This window comes from Ursus arctos, unplaced genomic scaffold (genome assembly GCF_023065955.2).
Source record: "Ursus arctos isolate Adak ecotype North America unplaced genomic scaffold, UrsArc2.0 scaffold_3, whole genome shotgun sequence".
NCBI classification, from domain to species: Eukaryota; Metazoa; Chordata; class Mammalia; order Carnivora; family Ursidae; genus Ursus; species Ursus arctos.
In genome coordinates, this window is record NW_026622985.1 from 29,129,227 (window position 1) to 29,149,383 (window position 20,157).

The window sequence follows — 20,157 nt, forward strand, 5'->3', positions numbered from 1 at the left end:
CATTAAATTTATAGTATTCAAACTCATTCATAAAACTCACTCTCCAAGATGTGGCAAAAGGCATCTTTCAGTGCCTTTCATTTTCCTGGTAAGTAGTGATGATATGGAATTGCATATTCCCTATAGTGCAAAGACTGCTACTTAAGGGAATCCTCTATGAAATGTATTGAAAACTATTGAAAATGTATAAGAAAACTCGTAGTTTATCTTTGCACAAATCTGTATTATCTAATTTGCTTAACTTCTGAATATGAAGTAACCAAGGAATGGAAGCCAGTTGTCTTTCAAGTCAGGTGGGACAGCCCAAAGGACACAGACCATAACCTAAGTGGAACATTCATAACACTTCCTAGAAAGATCCCTATCCTGATAAATACCAACTTTTATATTCTTGTCTCTTGCAGTGCAGGAACTATAACAGTAACGTAGTGGGCACTGGGAGTGCTTCCTAAGCAACAGTCTCCCTCCCCCCCCCCTTTTCCTTCAGTAATGAATTCCTTCTTGAAAATGAAAGCCTCTTTTTTGGTTCTCCCTCTTCACAGCTTATCAGTCACTTTGCTACACTTTCTAAAACACTTTCTAGCATATAAGCCTACAGTGGTTTTCTACTGCCAAGAGAGATCTTGAAAGGCAATGGGATATTGCAGAAAGAGAGTAAGGGGATCCACATTCTAGACCAGTGGCAGTGGAGGGGGAAATCAGCCCGTTGGGGTCTCTGGCTCTCATTTTTAAAACAGAAGGTTGTCGTTCCAGCTTTCAAATTTTGCATTTCTTTCCTCTGTAGCATTCAAGGCTCTTCATCAATTAGCACCATCTATCCATCTCTCTCTCTCTCTATGCATACCTCGTGTCAATCTTCCATCTCCCTGGCTGCCTCATCATCCATTACACACCGGCCAAACACTCTACTATTGTCACTTTCGGAATGAAAGCCCGTCTTCTTTCCTCCTTACCGATGGATACATTTCCTTTGTGGTCCATCTATTCCAAATTTTCTCTGAGTTAGAGCTTGTGATAATCTCACCCATGTTTTGAAGTGCTTTGGTACTAGTATTTATGACCTGTACAACAACCCCTAGCACTCAATTTTTAAAAGACACATCACAGTCTCCAGTTATTTTTGCACGGACCTTTGTTTCTGAATTCTTTAACTACGTACACTTATTTTTTTTTCCTCCCTCTTAGTTTATCCTTTCCCACTCCTCTCTCTTATTACAAAGGACTTGAAAATGCTTTCAATAAAAAAGTTTTAAAAATATTTATGTAGGACAAAGGACACTATGTGATCAACATTTTGTGAGTCTCCTTCTTGCTATAGCTTAGAGGGAATCCAGTACGTTATTTAAATTTCATTATCAGAAAGGAGGAACCATACCAAAACTTTCCCTGAACTCAAACCTAAAAGAAAGTTTTAATGTGGGACATAATGGGAGATATTGCAAGTGATGTAACAAACTACATTCTTAACACGTTTATAGCATATTTCAAATTTCACGTGGTTGCTCTTTGAGAGGGCCTCCAGTAAAGCTGAGGGCAAAACACTGACATAAAACTAGTGAAGGTGATGCTTTAAAAAATTCATCGGTAGTTCCCTGCAGAATGTTACCCACTCTTTAGATGCTAAATAAAGACTTGTTTGACCTCTTTAAGGGAACTTTTACATTACTGCTTTATAAAACTACTGACGGAAGTCTGTCACTTTTTTTTCTTAGGGCACCTAAGTAATCAAAGAGAACTGGGGAGGTAGAGAAAGCCAGCTCCCTAAATTCATGAAGTTTTAATCATCGGTTATGTATATGGTTTTATTTTTCCTCTACAAAAAAAGTATCAGATTTGGAATTTCCACTGACAGGAAACAAGAATTTGGTTGTCAGGCTGAAAAGATACTGGTTACACTGCATTAGAAAAGATTTTGAAATCGATCCTGGCCTTTGGCAGAGCTCTCGGGATGTACAAATACCATCCTAACCCACTTTGAAGGTGGTTGAACCTCCTTCTTTTCACATATTTACTGAGACCGGGGTTTCTTAATCTCAGCACTACTGACATATTGGGTCAGATAATTACTTTTGTAGGGTGGTTAGCAGCCCCTCTGGTCTCTCCCCACTAAATGTCAATAACACCTCCACTTCTAGTTGTGATCAGCAGAAGTATTTCCAAAAAATATTTTGGTGGGCAAAATCACCCCATCTTGAAAATTATTGCTTTAGAATATGCTGAGACAGCTACCAAGTAGTACCAGCTAAGCTACTTTATGGCTGTATTTTAGTTGTTAGGGTAAGTTTGGGTTCTGTACTGCCATTTCTACAGTCTTTGTCTGAAAATTCCTGTTTATACTCTTTCTGAAAATTTAAGTTTGTCTTCGTTGAACTAAAAAAGGAATTTCCTCAGTTTGGGTTGGGGAATTCGGCACTTCAATGGACAGTAAGAGTTACCACAGAGAAGAGCCCAAGATACAGAATAAGGAGATACAGGGAGAGGTGTAGCTTCTGAAGTTCTCTCTTAAAAAAAGCTCATTACGGGGCGCCTGGGTGGCACAGCGGTTAAGCGTCTGCCTTCGGCTCAGGGCGTGATCCCGGCGTTGTGGGATCGAGCCCCACATCAGGCTCCTCCGCTATGAGCCTGCTTCTTCCTCTCCCACTCCCCCTGCTTGTGTTCCCTCTCTCGCTGGCTGTCTCTCTCTCTCAAATAAATAAATAAAATCTTTAAAAAAAAAAAAAGCTCATTACTCTTTCTTTCTTCCCTGAAATTTCATAGGATAGTTGTATTTTCGTTGAAGCCTCATAAACACTTTCTCTTGAGCTCCAAATTTGTACGCCCAAATATTTACTGAACAAAGCTTCTGAATATTTCAAGACCACTCAACGTCAACATGGTGCTTTTGAACCAAGTCAGGGAGCCTGGCTACATATCACATGTGTCCTGTGAGCTTTAGGCTCACATGAGGTGATGTGCCCCAGAGGTATAAATGAAATAAAAATAAAATGAAATAAAAATGAAAAAGACAAAGATTGTTCTGGAAGTCCTGTGAATTCCGAGAAAGAGAAAGCTTAAAGGAAAGCCGAGATGGGACATTTTATTATTTTTTAAAATTTTATTAATTTATTTGAGAGAGAGGGAGAGAGAGAGAGGGGGAGAGGGAGAGAAGGAAGCCTTCAGAGAAGCAGGCTGCTGTGCAGGGAGCCCAATATGGATGTGATTTGGGGCTTGGCTCTATCCCAGGATCCTGAGATCATCACCTGAGCCTAAGGCAGACACTTAAACAACTGAGCCACTCAGGCGCCCCAAGAGATGGGACATTTTAAAGATACTGAATGTATAGAACTCAAGTAAAGCTAGACAGGGACTGTCAGTACAGGAGAAACCAGTAGTCATTAGAAGTTTCAACAAGGAACACATGGTTCCACTTGGCTCTAACAAAAAATGAAATTACTTCATTAAAGAAGCATAGAAACCTTCTGAGTTTGTGTTTGAAAAGTAACCGGTAACTGGAAAGAGAATAAGGAAAGGGATTTGTATTTAATTAATTTCACTACTATAGAGATCTTATTCATATACCATGTATATCTCCAGTCGCTTATATGTTCATATGTTTAGATAAACTTGACACAGTGGCAGAAGGATGTTATTATGGGGGAAAGGTAAGTTTGATATTTGGAGCAGAAATGGAAATCTTCCTTCAGCTTCTTGATATTAAAGAAGGTAGTACAAACATCCCACCACGCTTTGTTTGCCTCTGCTTTGTAATATAAGGATTGCCAAGAATAAAAGTACAACACCTGATACTTGATCTTGAGTATGTAGAATATAATTTCATATCTCTTTGGCAATTCAGAGGGTACTTGAGATTATGCAACATTTCAGATCTTTATAAATACCAATGATCTTGGTATGTACTAAACATAAATTCCAATTATTTGCGCTTCCCATTTTTTTAAGTTCTATAATTACAAGGAAGTGTGACATAACAGGTGACTTCACCTCATCTCATGGCTGATATAAAAATCCTTATTATAAAACTTCCAAAAAGTTCTTGGTAATTTTAAGTGTTAGCATTTAGTCATAAGCATGATAGACAAAAAGCAAGCAAGCAAACCAAACAAAACAAAAAAACGGGAGCTCAGAGGAGTTGCAAATTGGTGAAGGTACTGTGATGAAAAAATACAGAATAACATGACAGCTTCCCTTCTGTACAAACCCATCATGAAGTTCCCTCTGTTTGGTGTATGGTATCCTTTCTAATAACTGAAGGATAGAAAAAAAAAAAAAAACCATGCAGAACGATGGTTAAGTACCCAGAATTATTTTTTTCAATTATTTATTTATTTGACACACACAGAGTGAGAGAGAGCATAAGTAGGCAGAGTGGTAGGCAGAGGAAGAGGGAGAAGCAGCTCCCTGCTGAGCAGGGAGCCTGATGCAGGGCTCTATATCAGAACCCTGGGATCATGACCTGAGCCAAAGGCAGCCACTTAACCGACTGAGCCACCCAGGCATCCCCAGAATTATTTTAAATAACGCAATGCCTTCAATATACTTCAAAGAAAATATACACGTATTTTAATAGACAAAGTACATTTTTTTATTTTAATAGACACGTATTTTAATAGACAAAGTACATACATTTTAAGGTATGTATCAAAATATGAGTTATAAACTAATATGGAATGCAAATTTAAAAAGACAAAATATTCAGGTAATAAGGTAATAAGAGTCACTCTCAAAATCTGACATTTTCCTCTAAGCACTTAATGTTGATTGGTAGACAATTTTTATATGTTAGTAGAACATATCATATTGTTCATTATAAAAACACAATAATGGAAAAATATTCCTAAAACTAAAACAAGTTGAGGTTCAAATGTCAGTAAACATGATGAAATATAATCAGGTAGATCACACACAATTTCATGGTAACTGTTTTTTCAAATGACCTTCAAAGTTAGATTCGTGATAATACTATTTGCCTTGTAGCCTATGGCCTGCTGATTAGCCCTCACGATGTTTCTCTGGAGGGCTGACCATAGCACTTTTTTGATAAGCTATAGTTATTTAAAAACTAAATGGAATAAGACTGGTTTCCTTTTGAGGATATATGTACATTATTTCTATTATCTTATTTCTCTTGTTTCCCCTATTCTTTGATTTAGGGAAAGATCCCCTAGATACACATTAACATGAATATTATGCCATATATAGATTATAAACCTAGTGTTATTAATAAATACTAACATTGAACTTCACATTTGTAAATAACTTTTTCTTCATAACTTTTTCTTGTAAATGATACTGGAAAGAATCAAGAATACTGGTATTTCCAGTTCATTAACTAGATTAGACTGGTTTCTCAGAAGCATAATCTAGGTGAAAAGTGAATATATATAATCAAATTTGGTGTATATTCCAGTGTCCCCAGTTATCTTGCAAAATGTTATGTCCTTGGAAACACAGGAAATCCAAAATACCCAAATCAATCTTGAAAGAAGACCCACAAAGTCGGAGAACTCAGACTTCCATACTTTAAAATTCAACTATAATAATCAAGACAGTGTGGTACTGGCATAGAACAGACATACAGATGAACCAAAGAGAGCTGAGAGTGCAGAAATAAGCCCTAACATTTATACTCCACTGACTTCTGACAAAGGAGTCAAGTGAGTTTAACGAGGAAAGAAGAATGTTTTCAGCAAATGCTTCTGGGACAACTGGAATTCCACATGTAAAAGAGTGAATTTGGACCTCTTCCTCACACCACACATAAAAAGTAACTTACAATGGATCATAGGCGTAGGTATAAGACCCAAAATGATAAAACTCTTGGAAGAAAACATCAGAGCATCTCTTCATGATCTTAGCTTAGGTAATGACTTCTTAGCTACACTATCAAAATTACAAGTGATAAAAGAGAAGACTGATTAGGACATCATTAAAATTAAAAACATTTGTACTTCAAAGGACACTATCAAGAAAGTGAAAAGACAATTCACAGGAGGGAACAAAAAGATTTGCAAATCATTTATCTGATATGATTTGTATCCAGAATATATAAAGAACTCTTAAAATTCAACAACAAAAAGACAAATAACCCAGTTTAAAAAAATGGGCAAAAAATAAGTAGATATTTCTCCAAAGATACACAACTGGTCAATAAGCACAGGAAAAGATGCTCAACATCATTAGTCTTCCTAGAAACGCAAATTAAAACCACAATGAGCTAACACTTCACATCTACTAGGATGGCTATAATCAAAAGGACATACAATAACAAGTGTTACTATTATATTGTTACTGTTTTTATGGTGTAGAGAAATTGGAACCTTTATTCATTGTTGGTGGGAATGTAAAATGTTGCAGTCACTGTGGTGGAAAGCAGCGTGGCAATTTCTAAAAATGTTGAACACGGAGTAAGCATATGACCCAACAATTCCGCTCCTAAGTATACAAGCATATGCTCACACAAAAACTTGTAAATGAACGTTTATAGCAGCATTATTTTAATAACCAAGAGACAGAAACAATCCAAATGCCTATCAACCGACGAATTGATAAAATGTGGCATATCCATACAATGTGATATCATTCAGTCATAAAAAGAAATGAAGTACAGATATTTGCTACAACATGGATAAATTTTGAAAACATGATGCTAAGTGAAAGAAGCCAGTCACAAAAGACCTATGGTATGATCCTATTCATATGAAGTGTCCGGAATAGGCAAATCTATAGAGACAGAAAGTAGATTAATGGTTGCATAAGGCTGGGGAGGTAGGCATGAGGAGTTGGTGACGAATGAATGCTAATGGGTATAATGTGCTCTTTTGGGGGTGATAAAAATGTTCTAAAATTCGATTATGGTGACTGCATAACCCTGTAAATACAGTAAAAGCCATTGATTTATATACTTGAAACGGGCAACCTATGGTATGTAAATTATATCTTGAAAAGGCTGTTACATTTTTTAAAAAATGTTCTGTTTAGTAATAAGAAGCTTTATATCCGATATAAGAACACCATAGTTATGTTAATTCTTCCCTAGGATTTTGGTGGTAAATTTTTATATACAGTAAATATCATCAAAGGCAATCCCAAAACAATGATCAGTGCTAAAAAGAGCCCCCTTGTGTGCTCATCTGTTGTTGGTAGTGGAGTTAATTTTTAGTCTCTGATTGGTCTCATTGCATCCAGCATGCTTTAGTTTGCTGTTGGCTGCTTCCCCAAATAACCACCTTTTTATTGTCCTCCCCATTCAAAATAAGAAAAGATCACATAATTATTTCTTCAATATGTTCATTTTATGCATTGGGGTGAAAGTAAAGATCTATCCCATAGATTAGAGCTATTTATACATTACTTCATTACTTCTTAGTGACATAGGCAAGCCGTGTCTGAGGACCCAAATGGGGTCCCACAGGAAAAGCCAAGAGGGTCCTTGGCTTCGTGCAGGATAGAAATCAAACACAAGCCAGTGAGAGCAGAGCTTAATGAATAGCAGAAGTGATGGGATACAGCAGATGGAGTGTCTGGGAGGCTCAGAATAGGAGAAGTGAATTTCTCCATTGCTTGAGATTAGGGTTTTATACTGGAAAGGGGTCCAGGGTATGGGTTCCTTTGGGAATCCAGGTTAGGCTCTCTTCCTCAGTGCTGTCTGAGGAGGTGGCAGCCCTCTGTTACTGGGCATCATGGCTGCCCTCAGACCTCTGGTGAAGCCCAAGATTGTTAAAAAGAAGACCAAGAAGTTCATCTGGCACCAGTCAAACCGGTATATCAAAATTAAGCACAACTGGCGGAAACCCAGAGGCAGTGACAATAGAGTGCGTAGAAGATTCAAAGGCCTGATCTTGATACTCCACAAGGGTTATGGGAGCAACAAGAAAACAAAGTACACGTTGCCCAGTGCCTTCCGGAAGTTTCTAGTCCACAATGTCAAGCTGCTTGAAGTGCTACTGATGTGCAACAAATCTTAGTGTGCAGAGATTGCTTAGAATGTCTCCTCCAAGAACCACAAAGCCATTGTGGAAAGAGCAGCCCAGCTGGCCGCCAGAGCCACCAATCCCAACACCAGGCTATGCAGCGAAGAAAAGGAATAGAAAGCTTATGTGCACGTCATATTTGTGTTAATAAAGCCAGAAAACTACCAAAAAAAAAAAAAAAAGGAATCCAGGTTAGGGTCCCATCAAAGGCAAGTGTCCAGTGAACAACAGGTGTAATTCCATAAATCACTGAAGGGGCTACTGGAACAGTGTCCACCATGGTTTGTTCTCAAGATGTTATCATGTGTATAGGGGCCTAGGACAAAACTCAGAGAGTGATCAACTTTCTTTTTTTTTTCTTTTAAAGATTTTATTTATTTATTCAACAGAGATAGAGACAGCCAGCGAGAGGGGGAACACAAGCAGGGAGAGTGGGAGAGGAAGAAGCAGGCTCATAGCGGAGGAGCCTGATATGGGGCTCGATCCCATAACGCTGGGATCACGCCCTGAGCCGAAGGCAGACGCTTAACCGCTGTGCCACCCAGGCGCCCCGTGATCAACTTTCTTGCTTCCCCCTGGGGTGGGAACATAGCTTCTTTGGTTTACTCAGATGCAAATGAAATATAGAACATGAGTAAATGGGGCCTAGCAGAAAAATAGCAGAGAAGAAGGTTTTCTAAAATGGAGTCCCTTCAGTTTCCCTATCTCGTTAGAGTTACAAGTCTTAGTGGTAAGCTAGATGTGCAAACGGAAATGCAAACCTCTAGTAGTTTTGTATTTTTTATTATGGAACTCATCTAGACTTGTCCATAAGGGCTTTTTCTATTTGTAGTATAGTGAGAAAGAGCTATGTAGGACTAAAAATGAAAGCTCTTTATGGCAACTTAAAAAAACTTGTTATCACCACTTATAGTACTCACAGGTTTTTCTCCAGAAAAATATTTTGATTCACAATCAGTTTTTAATCTTTGGACAACTTCTTGTTATCAATGTACTTCATGTGCCTGAAACATCTTCCTTATTAGCCAATATTGCCCACATCATTCTAGGAAATGCAAAGTAGTTCAAATTTAACCTGAACAGAACATAATTTGGAATCTACCATTAAAATATTTATTACACATTTCGAAGAAAAATCACTTATATGCTTTCTAGGCTTAAGGGTACACACACTTACCAGTATAACATATTTTAAAAGATAACATTTTTTGCCCTACACACTCAAGTCTCTGTTCCTGTCATTTTCACTCAGTCCACATTTTTTCCCCTTCCAAAAATTCAGGAATCTTTACAGAAATACTTTGCTTCCCTTAAAATCAATACCAAGAGTAGGAGAAAGACAGTGAAGGTAAGAGACCCTAAATCCTGTGCCACCAACAGTCATTAAACATGCACAAACTTTTTAAGAGGTGCCAAAACTCACTAGGAAGAAGAAAAAAGTACAATGAAGGCTTTTGAGCAGTTTTTAAAAATAACTCTGTTTAAGAATACTACCTTGTAAGCCAATTTTAACGTTACCCAGAGCAAAACATTTACATACTTTGAGAAATGTTTTCTTTCACAACTTCAGAAATAACTACTACAAGTAATTTACAATTCTGTACCTGAAGCCTTTTTGGCCTGGTATATCTCAGAATTCAGAACTTTGATTAGAAAGGTGTGTGGTCACATAGGATGCAACACCTCCAGCAAGGGTTGGAGTCGCACAGTAATGAAATAAGTTAATAGTTCCATAGAAAACTTATGACTATAAACACCAAGTGAATATCCGGTTATATACGGCTTCAATTCAGTTCAGGTAAGATTTAACTAGTAAGCAGGTTAGGAAAGACAGATAAATGACTGGGACCTGTAATGACATGTTTATCTTAAATCCGGTTCTTTATAATTGATATCTGGTTCAGAGCCAGTGCAAACTCTTGATCTTTTCTTCCACAAAAAGGAAACAATGTCTTTTAAATGAAAACTGAACCAATATATTTTGTTCAAAAGGTAGATGTAAAATAGACTAGCCTGTGAAACTACGTGAATTACATTACGATCCCCTTGAACTTGTCTAGCTCCACTTTGGTTAAAAACTCCCATTTTTTGGCGCAATAGGAAAAGATATCAGATCAGCCCCAAGCTTGTAGTGTGAGCATCCCTCGGGGCTTCACGGGCTTTGGGATCAGGACGAACTGCAGAAGGGTAGGGAAGCCAGGGATGCTGCAGAGTGCTCCGGCATTATCTACGCGGCGCCAACTTCAGTCTTGGTCGGATAAAGGGAAAGAGAATAAGCAGAGATCTTTGCGGTCACTGCTCTCTTGCCAGCAGGACACAGGGTGAACACCATTCCTTTCAGAGACAGTGGTATAAATTCTTGCTTGGGGGTTGCAGAAAGAGTCTCACTGGAAAGGGAGAGGAGCAGCTGGTAACCCAGAGCTGGGGCTAGAAAAGGGAAACAGGGCGCCGAGTCTTGCACAAAGTGGGTGAAAACGAATCTAAGCCACCAGTTCCTGAATCGGTCTCAGAGGATTAGGTGTACCTGCGTGGGTGGAGCACTCTGGGACCCAAGCGTCCGCGGTACTCCTGATCCGGAGTTGTGCTCCACCTGCAGCAAGTGGTTGGTTAACTGCTATGCCGCAGGGCTTGGGCCGGTCCTTCCGCGTCCGGGAAGGCTTTCTCAGGCTGCGGAGGACGCCCACGGGAGGCGGGGCTGGGTTCTACCAGAGCGTAGGCCCGGCTCGTCCCCGGCTTCAAGTACGTGGTGGCACCCTCGCGGTTTTCCAGCCAGTCTTCCTTCCCCGGTGACCGCGGGCTGGGACCCTCGCTGCTTTCCGTTCAATTCGCCGCCCTCAGCTGCGGCGGAGGAGCAGGTCCGTGGCGGCTGTGGGTTGCCGCGGAGTAGACGGAGCGCAAGCGGTGGGGACCGGCGGGACCAACGAGGCAGCGCTCTCTCCCTCCCCGAGCCCTTGGGGATCGTGGGGGGGGGGGGGTTAAGTTGCTTAGAATAGAATTAAATAGAGTAGAACGGCGGAAGCGCCGGGATTCGGCGGGAGTTCGTGACGGCAGGCATCTTGCCTGCGGGGGTCGGAGACGTTCCCCTGAGGTTGAGCCTCTGGGCTGGTCCATAGTGCTGCTAATTTAGATTTCTCTTACCTGGCCTCTTGAGTGTGCAGAGCTGCTCTTGGAGTGGTGGGAGGAGGCTGCGCTCTCGTCGCACACTGCTCCCCGTTTTCTCCAGCCGACCTTTGAACTCCTTGGAGCCCTGAGAGGGCACCGGGAGACATTTTGTGTAATGAGAGCGTGGTTGTCGGAAATCAGGTTAATCCTGTAGTAATTGTTAGCCAGCAGTTTAGCAGATGAACTTTTTGCGTGTTTGCTGTGATTCCCAACAGTTTAAGTCTTGGGGTTTCCAGTCTCTAGACTTTTTGTCTTCCACTTTCTTTCACCAGTTTTTGTTAAAAATTTCCCCCCTGCAGTTGTCACGCTTGTTTTTTCTTTCCTACTGTCACCAGCCTAGATCAAACCCCCGTTTTCTCGAAACAGAATTGTCGCAGCAGATTCCTGGCTGTCCTAAGCAGTTCATCTTGGTGTACCGGTATGTGACACTATGTTTTTGTTTTTGTTTTTTACTTATCTTCCTGATTCTATTTTCCATTTTATTTACATGGTTTACATTTTATTGCCCCGAGGAAGCCTGCTGTAATTAATTCCAGTGGCATCATTTTCTTAATGCATATGTAGGTTCTTTTGGAATTATTGTATCTTCGTGGTAGAGAATTCAGAATAACCCTTCCTGAACGAGTCTGGTAATTCATATTTTCAGTGTGTACCTTTTGGTGAGTTAAGACTAGTAAGTATGGGATTGGTAGTCTTGGTATCAGTTTTCTAGAGTCTACTAAGTAGCAGGGAGGTATACAACAAATAGGGTATCTTTTCTATATATGTGTATTAGATTCTTATTGATGACAATTTATCACAAACTTAACAGTTCAAAAAAAAATCACAAATTGGTTATCTCACAACTTCTATAGATTGGAGGTCCAGGTAGGTTTAGTTGGATACTCTGCTTAGCATCTCATAAAGCTGAACTAAATGTTTGTACAGTTCTGGGCTCTTTTCTGGAGACTCTGGGAAAGAATCCACCTCTAGGCTAATTGAAGTTGTTGGCAGAATCCATTTTCATGCAGTTGTAGGAACAAGGCCCCCCATTTCCTCGCTGGGTTCCAGCTGGGGGCTTTCTTAGTTCTGCAAGACCACCTGTATCTTCATAGCCAGATAGTACCTTCAGTCCTTTTAATGCTTTTAATCTCTCTGGCTCATCTACAACCAGCTGCTGGAGAAAGCATTCTGCTCTTGAAGGCTCCAGTGATTAGACCCACCTGGATAATCTATTTAAGGTTAACTGTGCTGTAGAAGACAACATGATCACAATCGTGGAAGTGATCATCTCCTTATGTTCACAGGTTCTGGGGAGTATAGGGGTTGAATCATGGGAGCCATTCCTAGAAATTTTGCCTAGCATGATAGGGTTGTCTCAACTAGATTACTTTATTTTTATAATATGTTTTTGTAGGCATTAAAAAATAATCCTAATAACACCTCTTCTGATTATGATTATCCTTTACGGATGAGGAAATTCAGTTAAAGTTCATTGCCCAAGAGGCCCATGGCTAGAGAGTGGTGGAGCTGGTATCTACATTTCCATTAGGTCTAAAGCTAATATTTATGGAGGGTCAAAATAAAGTGCAGCCAAAGTCATTATATAGGAAGAAACTGAGGAATTGGGAGATCTTGTTTTACTTTATTTTTGGATTATGTCTTTTAGTGGTATAGGTTAAACTCTTTTACCCTAACAAAGAAAGCACAAAATACAATGACATGAATAAAAATGGTTTTTCATACATCTAGTGGGAGGAGGCTAGGGCTAGTAGGAAGATTCTGACAACCTCAATTCATGGCTTCCATAAACAGTTCCAAGGTGCTGCTTCAGTTGGTCCTACCTGTTAGGCAGTGAGGAGAGAAAGCACAGGGAGAATATGTGTAGTTAGTCCTTTACAGGGGATATGACCTGGAGGAGACACATTACAAGGTCATACTGAGCTCCAAGGCAGGGTAGGAAAGATAAAGCTGTGTGGCTTTATACCCAGTTGAAACTCAGGATTCTGTTAAGAAAAAAGGGGAAAATTTATATTGACTGATAACAATCTCTGTGACACCCTTGCTTTTGGTAATATTTTATTCCGTAACCTTCTATAAGTGGAAAATTTTGTTTGGCTTTGCTATTAGTTTTAATTTAAAAAGTGGTATTTGAAAGGCTGGTAATTCCTATTATTCCTTGATTTTTCAATTGCTATTATAATATATAACTTAATTTTTAAAGGCTCTGAGAAATCTCATTTAACATTTGTATACGTCATTCTCGCTTTGGGTTAGTTTGATGTTTTTGAGGAAAATTAATAAATTTGTGGTAAATGTTTAAGATTGCTTTGGGATACTTGAAACTGTTCTGTGTAGGCCTCAAACCATCTGCATAAGTAGGCTACAGCAGCTTGTCATAGATTTATGTACTCTGATATTCTACAGCTGGATGAGTCTTATACTCCTCTTCATACTTTTAAGAGTTCTCTCTTTCCACCCATGGTACTTTTCAGCACATCTGAATTCTACCTACCCATTTAGATCTACCGGGAGTTCCCTCACCCAATTTCAGTTACCTTTAATGTAGGGTGAAGATTTTGGTGAAAGAGATGGGGGTTTGACCTTAGGAAAGTTGCTAAATCTCTTAGGTTTTGGTTTCTTCATATATAAAATGGAGGTGAATTCCAAAAGGCAAAGATTATATGAAGATTAGATGAATATCTTCTGTCACACCTATTGTACTACTTGGCAAATAGTAGGTGATCAGTAAATCAAAATTACGCTAGTTCCATCGATGTTGAGTTCCAGCACTTGGTGTCTATGCTTTTTTTTTTTTAATTGATTTTCTCTGACATGTTTATGAATTCCTTAAGGATTAGGACCAAATTCTGGATATACCGTGGTCCCTAAATAATGGTTTAGTGAATTGGAACTAGCATATGTAAGTATTTATGATATTAAAACTGTGAGGGCTTTTTTCTTTAGTTTTCCTGTTGTGATTGCATCATGGAAAATCAGTTGGCTAAATCAACTGAAGAACGAACATTTCAGTACCAGGATTCTCTTCCATCTCTGCCTGTTCCTTCCCTTGAAGAATCATTAAAAAAATACCTTGAGTCAGGTATGTTTGTAATCTTCTAGTATATATTAATATTATTTGTAACATAGAAAACTGAAATTATTAAAAGTTGATGAGGGTCTAATTGCTTTTTCCTTTAGGCTCATGATAATTAAAGTATCCTTAAAATGTCTAGAACTTGGAGTGCCTGGGTGGCTCAGTCGGTTGAGTGTCCAACTCTTGATTTTGGCTCACTTGAGATCGAGCCCTGTGTTGGACTTTGGCTGGACATGGAGTTTGCTTAAGATTCTCTCTCAGGGGCACCTGGGTGGCTCAGTTGTTAAGCATCTGCCTTCGGCTCAGGGCGTGATCTCGGCGTTATGGGATCAAGCCCTGAGCCCCGTATCAGGCTCCTCCACTGTGAGCCTGCTTCTTCCTCTCCGACTCCCCCTGCTTGTGTTCCCTCTCTCTGGCTGTCTTTCGCTCTCTGTCAAATAAATAAAGAAGATCTTAAAAAAAAGAAAGAAAGAAAGAAAGAAAGAAAGAAAGAAAGAAAGAAAGAAAGAAAGAAAGAAAGAAAGTCTTTAAAAAAAAAAAAGGTTCTCTCTCTGTCCCTCTCCCACTCTCTTCCCCCCCACCCCCTGCCCATGCTCTACTCTCTCAAAAGAACCAAAACAACCCCAAAGGCATTTAAAAATGTCCAGAACTTCTCTATTTATTTCTTTATTTCTCAAGTTAATTTTTCCATAGTTTAAAAAGCCAGATACTACTATTAGGTTTATAATAAAAAGTAGTAGGCCTCTGCCTCATTCTCCACTCCCCACCCCAATCCTAGTCCCTCAGGCAAACATTTCAAATATCTTATCTTATTTTTTGTATTGTTTATCTCTGGATTTAAAGTAACACTTTTATACTAGTATTTGTTAGGTTTTTTTCAGTTGTGGATATTATAAATTTGTTCCTAAAAAGATGTGGATTTAGCTCTTTCACACCTTTAACCTTCCCCATCTTCACACCCAACAAATAGGCAATCCAACATATCCACATTTTCCTTTTCATTCTTTCAATATAGTTGTATAAAATCACCATTTGGGATTAAATTAGTATTCACCCGATTTAATGCCAGGTTTCACCTGATTTAAATCAGTATGTACCTAAGTTAATTTACCTGACCATTTAGGGTTTATTGTTATGCAGTTACTCACAAGAGAGCCATTTAGTGTACTTTGGTTGCCTTTTTATGGCATTGTTTATTTTGTTTTGCTCATTTTTCGTTTGCTTACTTTGCTTTGTATCCTTAAGTAATTTACTCCCAAATACTTCAATACACTGAAAATCCCTGACTACCTTATATAATCCCTGACTATAATATATAATGCCCACATATATATATATATATGTACCTATACATATTTTATATACATAAGCTATTCTCTCAGTTTTATTTCTTGGGAGACATCCCTCCTGGCGCCCTCTGCCCTCTTGGTCCAATTAGTGTTTTCTCGAGTTGGCTGGACAGCTGTTACCTTGGAGCTTTCTTTCCCCCATCTCTGGCAGTTCTTTTTCCCTCTCTCTCCTGTGTTGGATTCCCTGGTTCCTGTCTTTCTTTTTCTTCCTCTTTTCACTTATTTTTGTGAAATACATCTTCAGTAGCTACTTGAGAGAAAGAGTTTCTGGGAAGGAAAGAATGTAAGACCTAAAAATTTATTCTGCCCTCGTACTTGATTGTTTGGCTGAGGGTAAAATATTCTGGGTTGGAAATGATTTTTCTTAAGAGTTTTGAAGGTACTATTTGTTCCTCCAGAGAAGTTCCTCTTGAGAAGCCATTCTGTTTGCTCCTTTATATGTGACTTGTGTTTTATACTCTGGATGTGTTTGTAATCCTTTTTCTTTATCCCTACCATCCTGAATTTCTTGATGTCCCTTAGTGTATAGATTTTTTCATTTATTTCTCTGAATATACAGTAGATTCTTTTAAGTTTAAAAATTCATGCAATTCAGTTCTAGGAAATTTTCAAAATACTTTTTCTTGGATAGCTTTCTCCTCCTTTCTTTGCCCTCTCTTTCTGGAACTTCTATTAATTGGGTCTGGGGTGTTCTGGAATAAGCTTGTAATTAAAAAATTATTTCCCTCATTATTAGTGCCTTTCCCTTTCTGGTCTGTTTACTGTTTGGTGTCACCAATACTGTTTCTGCTTATTCTGCTCTTTGATTCTCATGTGAGAGGCTTTTGTCAAATATCTGACAATCATTAATCATTGATTTTTTATGAGTTAGGCCCTAAAAAGCTGACTGAGAGCTCTGTGTGCACAGGTAGGGGCTTGGTGACCAGTGGATCTTCTAGTGAGCCTTGTTGCAGAGATCTAGCAGTTCCACTGGCACATGCCCAGATATCAGTAAGACTTCTCTTGGACTGATCTGTTTCCCCAGAGAAGAATCCTCTTTTTTAGAAGGCATGAACCTGTTTGTCTAGTGTTTCGGGAACTAACTAGGGGAAGGAGGCTGGAGGGCTTATTGTTCTGGGTGTTCACTTTGATTATAATCTTTTTTTTCGATATGTGTTAGAATCTATTTATACTGCTTGTCTGGTTCAATTTCTCCTAAGAGTAGACTTCTAGATTTCTACTGGTGTTGGTAGGAAGTTGCCTGGCTTTTTAGAATGGAGAAAGATCTACAGGCCTGAGTGTGGATGGGGTGGTTGTCTGCGGTTCTGAATAGTTAAAAGCAACCTGTTTTCAGTTTCTCTTTCTCCTTTGGAAGTCCATTTGCCTTGAATTTTTTAACCTTTCTGGGATTCTACTGCAGGCATTGACTTGCTTCCTGGTTTGCACTTAATCCTACCTTGTCTCTTCCTACCTTCTGCTCTCCAGGCTTTAGATATTAACTTTCTCCATTCTACAAATTCAGTTACCATTTTCTCATCTGTTTTCTAGTGTGTGAAATGTTAGCTTAACTGGTTTGCTGCCCTGTCCTTTCTCATTCTTTGTCCTTACAGATTTATGCCTTTTTAATTACTGTCATTTTAGTGAGCTTCTAGAAGGATTAGTGATAAATGTATGCATTTAGTTCACTTTAACTGAAAGTCCTCTGATATTTTTAAAATTTCTTCCTTTTTTTCTCTTCCTTTTCTTCATTTACTTTTATCTGGGAATTCCAATTTCTTTTTTAAAAAATTTACTGATTATTCGCTCTTTTTTGATTATTCATTTCACTTGTACTTTAAATACACCTATTTAAGTTGACTTTAAGACAGTACTTTGAAAAGACAAAATAAAACAGAAGATATTAATGTCCTTTGATTACTAATTGACTTTGGTCTGTCACTTAATTTTCAGAACAGTTTGTTTTCACTTTCATGAACTAGGAACCCCCTATTCCCTTCCCCCTTTTTGGGGAAAGAAACCATTATTGGCTCTGGGCAGGCTTTATACTTAAATTTACATACATGATGTTCAAGGCTCTGCTTGAACATTAGTGGAAAGAAGCTTTAATTTCTCTTATGGCTAAACAGGATTTACTTCTCTGTTGGACCAATAGCTAGGTGATAGTCCTGTCTATCATTTTAACTGTCATCATCCAGAATGATTTTAAAATAATTTTTCAGAAAATGGTTATCAGATTGCATAGTATCCACTGTTTAATTTTTTTACAGCATTTTGCATTGTTGCTTTTCAGTCATTTTCATGTTGTAAACTCTATTATGATTTATTGGACTGCTGTGATGATGCATACATAATTGTTTTACATAATTCTCATTATTTGTGTAACAATGAAGGTGCGTTTGTGGTACTTGATGTCTAAGTATTTTAATGCATATTTTTCCTTGTAGTAAAGCCATTTGCAAATAAAGAAGAATATAAAAAAACTAAAGAAATTGTTGAAAAATTTCAAGATGGTATTGGAAGAAAACTGCACCAGAAATTACTTGAAAGGGCAAAAGGAAAAAGAAATTGGGTATTTATGTCATTGTACTTAGAATTAGAAAATTGATGATGCCGAAAGAATGAAAAATAAAAATGTAAAGAGTTTTCATTTTAAAATCATTAATGTAAATGTCCTTTCAGTCATTGTTATAGTCATCCAAAAGAATTAATGAATTGTTTAACTCTAGGGAATTTGTGAGTGTTGTATGTGAGCTCCTCTCTTATATGGAGAACTTGTCAAAATACAGGTTTCTTGGGACCAATGATTCTGAATGGGAGCCCAGAAACTCTTATTTTAAGAACTGTCCTATGTGGGGCGCCTGGGTGGCACAGCGGTTAAGCGTCTGCCTTTGGCTCAGGGCGTGATCCCAGAGTCCTGGGATCGAGCCCGACATCAGGCTCCTCCGCTGGGAGCCTGCTTCTTCCTCTCCCACTCCCCCTGCTTGTGTTCCCTCTCTCGCTGGCTGTCTCTCTGTCAAATAAATAAATAAATAAAATCTTAAAGAACTGTCCTATGTGGTTCTAATGGAGGTGTTCTGTAGACCCTGATTGTGAGAAACATTTTGTTTAGGTAATCCCAGCCTGAAAAAACTCCAGACACTAAAAATAGACATACCACATAGGTGGCATACAAATATTTAAACATCATATGGGAGAGAAAGGGCCATTACAAAATTGGAGTGGAGAATGGTTATGAGTATTATGTGTTTCAGATAGATTGAAAGGCAGATGTTGGTATAATAATTATTGAGGCACTCAGTAATTTTCTACAAGGAATCTGACTTCTTCAGCTTAATTACCTTTGTAGTATGAACGAGAGGATAAGTTTTTGTAATTAAAAAACATTGCCTTAATTTAGAAATAATGATTGTAGCTATCTTTAAGTTTTGGAAATAAAAAGGAAGCTGATCTTTTCATTAGTCATTGGTACCTATGATGGAATAATAAAATTTTATACTTCCAGATTCCTTTTATCTCAATCTTGACACTTGAGCGATTTTAATTAAATCAGGGTAAAGGTAAAGAAGTCTATATCCTTTTGCTTATTTCTTTTTCGGAACAATTGACTATAGTTTATAACGTCAGTTTCTTAAAAAATTACTCCAGATAGTTTGATGAGATCTGCTTACTTACACATGAAATTCAATTGCATATTTTAAAAGAGGGACACATAAAGCTCTGTCTGTGAAAAATCTTAATTAGTTTTAAGTGTACTGAAAAGGTTTTATATTTCTGATTTAGTATTTCAGTTTTTGCTGGGAAAAGAATAATGCAATGCAAATGCCTTAATAGTTGTTATAATTAAGTGAGGATTTGTTTTATATTTATTGTACCCAAGGTGCTCTGAGAAAACACACCTAAGTACTTAGGTTGGTATTTGTGACTCCAATATGATCTGTCTGAAAAGGTGCCTTTTCAGTGCTTTCTTGTTGTCTGATTTTGATAGTGTAGTTAAACTGAATAGTAATTAAGATCCTATAGTTCCAAAAGAAAGAAATGATTACAGTAGCATTTTTTGATATCTGTGATGATTTAAAACAAGAAAACGTATTTTAATTTCTTAATTTTTTTGTTTTCAAAACTTAGGTAAAATTTACGTATAATAAAATGAGTTGTCAGTGTACAATTGGATGTGGGTAAGAAAACATTTTTAAGTGTTAAAGAGTAAAGAGGAAAGAACAAGTACATCTTTTTTTTTTTTTCTTGCAGTTACACATTCAAGTATTCTCAATAGCATTAGGTTGATGTTCTTAATTTTTTTTTAGCTGGAAGAATGGTGGCTGAATTGTGCCTATCTGGATGTTCGTTTATCAGCGCAACTGAATGTCAATTTTGCTGGTCCTGCGCCTTATATTGAACACTACTGGCCTCCAAAGGAAGGCACTCAGTTGGAAAGAGGAAGTATATGTCTTTGGCATAACTTGAACTACTGGCAGCTACTAAGAAAGTAAGGACAGTTATGTGAATTTAGTAACAGATTTACCCAAAGGTGGAACTGGCAAAATGTTGAGAAGCTTAATTTACTTATTCGAGGATACTACAGTTGTGACTACTTGGTTTATAAGTTTTATAATGACTTGTT

General features: G+C 38.2%; 2 protein-coding genes across 15 annotated transcripts in view; both read left to right on the top strand.

Moving 5' to 3' along the window:
- The first annotated feature begins 7,655 nt into the window (after positions 1–7,655).
- On the top strand, positions 7,656–8,087 carry LOC123001829 (60S ribosomal protein L32-like). Its single transcript, XM_044389405.3, is given in 1 exon segment — positions 7,656–8,087. A coding segment is annotated over 1 exon segment (408 nt). The 5' UTR covers positions 7,656–7,679.
- A 233-nt stretch (positions 8,088–8,320) lies between these two features.
- The window catches only part of CROT (carnitine O-octanoyltransferase), a 54,764-nt gene continuing 42,927 nt past the window's right edge, over positions 8,321–20,157 (top strand). For 3 of the 14 annotated variants that reach the window (XM_026504814.4, XM_026504868.4, XM_026504885.4), the window contains exons 1-5: positions 8,321–10,825; positions 11,468–11,550; positions 14,079–14,214; positions 17,981–18,105; positions 19,841–20,022. In XM_026504814.4, coding sequence (XP_026360599.1) covers positions 14,100–14,214; positions 17,981–18,105; positions 19,841–20,022 — 422 coding nt within the window. In that variant the 5' untranslated portion in view covers positions 8,321–10,825; positions 11,468–11,550; positions 14,079–14,099. Of the gene's footprint in view, positions 11,551–14,078; positions 14,215–17,980; positions 18,106–19,840; positions 20,023–20,157 lie in introns of all 14 variants that reach the window. The other 11 variants (XM_026504841.4, XM_048213080.2, XM_026504833.4 and 8 more) reach the window with 8 other exon arrangements.